Below are 6781 nucleotides of genomic sequence, written 5' to 3'. Positions count from 1 at the left end.
GGAATGAATCCATTTCACACGTGACGTTAGAGCATAAGCAAATATAGAAGAGTGAATTAAGAATCGTACCCTCGAAATAGTCTTCGATACTAAGATTCGCCACGAATCTTCAGCGATAAGAAAGCTCAGCTAATAAAACCTGGAGGGTGAAGACAAGACATGGTTGAGTGGCCCTGTAAGTAAGATTTTAATAGAAACCATATAAACATTATAACCCCTCGCTACAACACCCGTATAATTTCCAAAAAAAAATCATAATATACCACAACACAACATCTCATCAATAATATCAAATAATCATGCGATTAATAACTCATACTAGTACGCAAGTCGGAGTCACCTAGGGTGACCTGTACGACTTACCCATATCTCATCACATATTTCATCACATATGTTAGCTCATCACATATTCATCACATATGCTAGCTCATAACATATTCATCACATATGCTAGCTCATCACGTATTCATTACATATGCTAGCTTATAAGTCGGAGTCACCTATAATGACTTGTACGACTTATCCATATCTCATCAATCGTGACTAGCATATAAGTCGGAGTCACCTATAGTGACTTGTACGACTTATCCATATCTCATCACATATCTCATCAATTGTGGCTAGCATATAAGTCGGAGTCACCTATAGTGACCTGTACGACTGAAATCATAGTTCATCTATCATTGCTAGCACATAAGCCGGAGTCACCTCTAGTGACCTGTACGAATGAAATCATAGCTCATCAATCATTGCTAGCATATAAGCCGGAGTCACCTCTAGTGACCTGTACGACACTACATCTGCACACGAGTTAGAACCACCTGTAGTGGTTTGTACGACAGGCCTGGGTGTGAATGTATACGCTCTAGTGCTACAATCACGTGAAAGCTGTGTGAGTGATCGCAGGTCACCTATGAGTCGGAACCACCTATAGTGGTATGTACAACAAGACTATGCACCTAACTTGGATCCAAGATGAGCGTATGGTGCGGGAGGTGAACATCACGTGAAAGCCCTGGCTACGGGCGGGAGCACTAACATCGGGGTGCAGGTTTATGAGCTTTAAATGCATCTAATACAACATGTACGACTCGTAGGAAACATGTATGACAATGCCGGAGTTTCCTACTATTGCAACCTGTACGACAATGTCGGAGTTGCCTAAAACGTAAATGTAGTCATATCATAACCCCATCAATTCAACTAATACCATATACTTACTTGAACTTACATGAACTTACATGTGAGTCCTGCTTTCACCTTTGCACTTCAGAGCGTTCACAATAATTATGTGCTAGGAATATACGTATGGATATGCCATGATAAAATATAAAATTAAAACATTTCATAATATTTCTAATTATATAATACAGTGTACTAACTATTAATCACCAAAACATAAAGTTAAAACGCACATTTTTCACCAATATCCCTCACATTGCTCAATTCCTTAAACAAGGCTATTGTCTCAATTATTTAATCTAATTTCTTATATAGCTGCATCTAACGTCTCGTTAGACTGCCTACGTACCCTAAATAGGGATCAAGCCATTCGTAGTTCACAATAATTATTTCAAAGCATTCACAGTATCGTAAGCCATAATCAATTATATACGTTTATGGAATTATCAATCACATATGTATATATATATATATATATATATATATATATATATATATATATATATATATATAATATACGATGGAAAGGAAAAGACTCACTCACCTCGAGTCCACGCTATGGTTCCCTAGCACGCACATCAAGGCGTCCCGAACGATTGGCGCCTGTGGTCAATTATAGAATCACATCTCGGAACTCTTATCAATAGAATACATCATTCACATAAAGGACATCCTCAAGGACGTTCTAAAATAGTTTGAGACCCATTGACTACAAGTCAACCGTCGATCTTCGATCGACGGTTAGGTCCACAACCCTGTAAAACTCAATTCGGAAGATCCGTATCTTAGATTTCTAATTCGCAACCTCCAAAGATCCACATTATACTTCTAGAATAACATACTAAAATTTCATTACAATTCAACGGTCGGATCTCCGTCAATTGCCCAAAACTAAGTGACGGTTAACATTTATTTTATAAACTTACAAATCCAATTCTGAAAGATCCCTATGTCGGATTCCCGATCCGTAAGTTCCTATGATCCTCAAATATTATGAACTATAATTTATTAAAGTTTGGTGACGATCCAACGGTTGGATCGTCGATTCATATTTTGACCTATTCACGTGTCGAAATGAAACTAAGCCCAAATAATGAAATTACGTCATACGGATATCAATTATGAACCCAGGGCATATAATAGCACTTAAATAAAACAGCATTGGCCCACAGGCCACGTGCCGCGGCACGCACCGCCACGGGTGGCGGTCGGTCGTCCCGACTTGCCGGAAAATTCACCTATTTTTAAAAATTCTCAAAAATTACAAAATTGAAGATCTCAAAGAGTAGAGTAGACTTCATACCTATGACTAAGTCTCATTTGGCCTGGAAAGGCTCCAATTTCATCAAACCCGCCGAAAAACCCTAGAATTTGGGTGAGTTTCGATTCGCCAAATTTGCAACTCCACTGTCCCCAAACTTGTTTGGGCCTTGCTTCTAACCTCCAAAGAAGGTGAACGAGGGTGGTGGCCGATGGAGGAACTTGCAGAAACAGCGGAATCCACTGTCGTGGCTTCGGGACACCCACCGTGGGTTCTTCACCAAACCGAGGTCAAACCCATTCGCGTTTGAGGTGGAAATTGCAGGAAGGACTACGAGAGGATGTTTACTGATGGTGGTGGACCTCATCTCGCCTGAAAATCGCCTGAATTTGAGGTTGTTGCTGTCAGGTCAACATACAGGTTTCGCAAGACATTCTCCGACCCGACCCGCTGGTTCCCTCATTTTCTGCTTCCCTCATTTCCTCTCCTTTCCCTTCTCTGATTCGTACCTCACTTCTCTCTTCTTTTTGGTTGGCCATCAAGCTTCTCTTTCGATTGGGCAACAACCCATCTCTCTTCCCTTTCTGTTTCCCCTCTTCTTCTTTCCTCCTTTTTCAACTCTTTTAAAAATCACTAAATGATAAATAAAATAAATACATTTGAAAAATATATAAATAGTGACCAAAACAAAAGTATTTTAGGAAAACGCTAATGGATTAATTCATATACCTCGCTATACGTTGTCAACGGAAGTCAAAACCTCATCCTTGAAGGGCATTTTCATAAAATCACACTTTTAAATTTTGTAAAAACGTAAGATTTGGGACGGGTTGTCACATATATATACACACAATGTGGGATTATAAATCTCATAAAAGAGGGCAAATCCATGACACCATATTTTTTACACAAGATTTGGCACAAATTTTAGACAATTATATTAGCCATCTTTTAATCGTTGAGATGTAATTTTATTAGTCCACATTATTTTATAATTCAAATAATTATGTATTGAAAAGAAAATCCTTAATTAAGACTTTATCGTCTCGCCCCTGTTTTTCATTAACTCTGACATCTCTTAATTTCCCATTCAACTCTTTCTTATTTCTTCTCCTGTTCTCTTCGTATTGGTCCTCTTGCATATTTTTTAAGGAAAACTAATGAAAAGAGTTTGAAAACTTTTGAGTTTTAACAATAAGGACAAAATAAAGGGTAAAATGAATAGTATCAGGATTGACTTTTTAGTGTAAAAATGTGGTTTTTCGTTAAAGTGAACAGTACCGGAAGTTTTTCGTTAAAGTTCCTTTTTTTTTAGGGAACTTTAACGAAAAACACCCAGTACTGTTCACTTTAACGAAAAACCATATTTTTACACTAAAAAGTCAATCATGGTACTATTCACTTTACCCTTTATTTTGTCCTTATCATTAAAACTCAAAGTTTTCAAACCTTTTTCATTAGTTTTTTTTTTTTTTTTTATTCTCCATTTGTCTTCACTGCTATCTTATTATTTTCACTTAGAGATGTGCTTGTCATTATTTGTTTCTCCTTCCCTTTTTCCCCTTATCTTAACGGTCACATAAGTACAATCAGAATTTTATTTCAATTTCTATGTACTCTACAATCAGATTTTTTTTCCCACATCCTGTAAAACCCTAATGCTAATCGCTCATAACATCTATTTCAATTTCTATTTACACTACAATCGGAGTTTTTTTCTCATTAGGATTTTCTTAAAATCATTGATTTGTTCCATTCCGTTCAGAATTACTCAATCAAATTATATATGCATATCATTCATTGATCAACATAATCAAACTCAACCATTTAGATTTTAAATTGGCAAGATGAGAACTTCGCAATCCTCTTGAAAAATACTACTATATTTTTTTCGCAGTCCCCTGGTAAATAATAAGAAAGTTATTACATTTTCTGGGCATTGCAAATAATTTTTGGCTTTACTATACTCATCTCCCCCACTGATTCTCTATTGAAAAAGCTGGCAGGAAAGGAAAAACACGAAAAAAACAATAACCACAGATCATTCATTCATACAAACTAAAGTATTAAGTTTCATTTGGTCTCAACGGGAGGAAAAATGGTGGAAAATCTAGAACCTATATAATGTGGAGAATTAATGAAACAAATAGAGCGGAGGTAGAAGGAAGGACAATTAATAGAAAATAGGAGATTAAAGAGTGAGTGAGAGAGAAAACAAAATCTTAAATAAGGATTTTCTTTTTAATGGATAATTATTTAAATTATAAAATTTAACTAATTAGATTACATCTCAACCATTATAAGTGTAAAGATCCCACGCCCCTCCCCCCCCCCCCCCCCCCCGCACGCGGCAAAGAAAAAAACAAGTGCCAAAATTTTGTGTTTTTTTTTATTGTGCCATGGATCCGCCCTCTCATAAAATGTCAAACAATTAATGTCAAATATATTTAAAATATATATATATATATTAATAGTAATATAATGAGGTGTAAAAAGTCAAAGAACTTTGATTAAAATTTGAATACTATTCAAATTTTAGTCAAAGAGTTTTAATGACTAAGGACCGAATCTAAAGTTTCCTTTACTTGTTTCCTACTTTTTAAACGTTGTAATAATCTCAAACTCTAGGGATGTATTGTAGGTACGTTGCTTCTAGGAAGCTTCTTGCTTACCCTATTTTAACCTTTCCATGTCATAAACCTTGGATGTAAGTCTCTCTGCTTCTCTGAAGCTCTCCACATCTGGCCAAACACTCTGATATTCACTCCGCCACCCTCACACAAGCATTTCAATAACACCTTAACTGCATTCTTCATTCTTCATAAACTATGATCTCCAAGACGGCGCTTCATACGTTTCCGCCCGAGAGGCACAGCGGCAAACTCGTCCGGCATCGAGGAGGCCTCATCTCTGTCCCAGTGAAGCTTTGGCCAGCGCCGGAGACCTACCGAAGGATGACGAAGTTGCTTCTGAACGTGACGATCGAGAGGAGCTTAGGGCCTGTGCAGGTGGTGATGTCGCCGGAAAACACAGTCCGGGATTTGATCAAGGCAGCTGTAGAGATTTACGTGAGGGAGAAGAGAAGGCCGTTGGTAAAGGAGACTGATCCGCACCGTTTTGAGCTTCACTACTCGCAATTCAGCTTGGAGAGTAAGCACTAAGCAATATAAACAATATATATTTGTGATTTTGCATGCAAGTCTCTGCCTTTTGTTTTTATTAACTTGTTGCCTATCAACTTCTTTACTTTTAACGACGGTGCAGGTTTGAAAGGAGATGAGAAGTTGATAAAGTTGGGGTCTAGGAATTTCTTTTTGTGCTGCTCAAAGTCAAAGCCCCCCGTCGGTCTGTGTAATTGCTCTGAGGAAGCAAAGAGGGCAATCAGTTATCAATTTTCATGGATAAAGCTCATGGATTTCTTGCTGTAAATATTTCATCGAAAAAATATGCTTGTTTGTAATAACAAGTTTTCTCTTTTGTTAAAAGAGTGTGAGATAGGCCAGTGCGAAAATCACTTCCCTTGCAATATATTACTTTTTCCAGGAGCTGTTGTTGTACTTTGGCTTCTTTTGGGTTGAAGTGCACCAATGTGGGTAGCTCGATGGCTTGGTTGTCTTCCTTAGGCTCATATTTTGGAGAAATTTTTAGTTGTGACGGGAACATAAATGGTACACTACTTGTTTTAATAGGAGTGGTGAGAAATTTTATTTTTTAAGTTATTAACTTTTAGCACACATATCCCACCATTTTTATAGTGACACATGATGTACCACCCCGTGTACCGATCACATTGGAAAATTTCTCCATATTTTGGTGGTAAATAGATGCCTAATCTTGATTAGGTTTATATTCAGTTATGTCCACACTATTTTACACAAAATTTCACGTACTCATTATTCGTGTTCCGCATTACCCGATACTGTCAACTAGGTTGAAAGGGGGTATTAATTTTGCCAGCATGACAAAGGCTCTTTTGGTCTTTCCAACCAATTTTTTAAATTCTCAAATTTAAAAAATACAACAAAATTTTAAATTTGAGAATTTGAAAACACAAACATTCGCTCTAGCATGTTACCAAAAAATAAAAAAAAATAAAAATAAATAAATAAAAAAACCCAAAACTCGCCAAATTTACCCTAAATTCCTCTATGACAACCATAACTTTTGTCAGAGTTATCATGAAATTTACAGTTTATTTGACCTCTCTGTATTCATGGTTGAATAGACCAAAGAACTTTTGTCACGTTATGAAATTAACGTTCTTCTCAATTCAGGTAGTAGAAAGAGAAATTAACGTCCTGCTACAAAGTGATTTTGACGGTCTCACATGTTAAACGG

At 36.8% G+C, this 6781-nt stretch overlaps 1 protein-coding gene across 1 annotated transcript; it reads left to right on the top strand.

Moving 5' to 3' along the window:
* Window positions 1–5150: 5150 nt before the first annotated feature.
* On the top strand, window positions 5151–6129 carry LOC103408289 (uncharacterized protein At4g22758-like). Its single transcript, XM_008347145.4, has 2 exons — window positions 5151–5593; window positions 5708–6129. The coding sequence occupies exons 1-2, from the start codon at window positions 5272–5274 to the stop codon at window positions 5869–5871; spliced, it is 486 nt and encodes a 161-aa protein (XP_008345367.1). The 5' UTR covers window positions 5151–5271; the 3' UTR covers window positions 5872–6129.
* Window positions 6130–6781: the final 652 nt, after the last annotated feature.

Source organism: Malus domestica, chromosome 04 (assembly GCF_042453785.1).
Source record: "Malus domestica chromosome 04, GDT2T_hap1".
In the NCBI taxonomy this organism is placed as follows: domain Eukaryota; kingdom Viridiplantae; phylum Streptophyta; class Magnoliopsida; order Rosales; family Rosaceae; genus Malus; species Malus domestica.
Note: the sequence above shows the minus strand (reverse complement) of the source record. Positions and strands in the feature narration are given on the sequence as shown.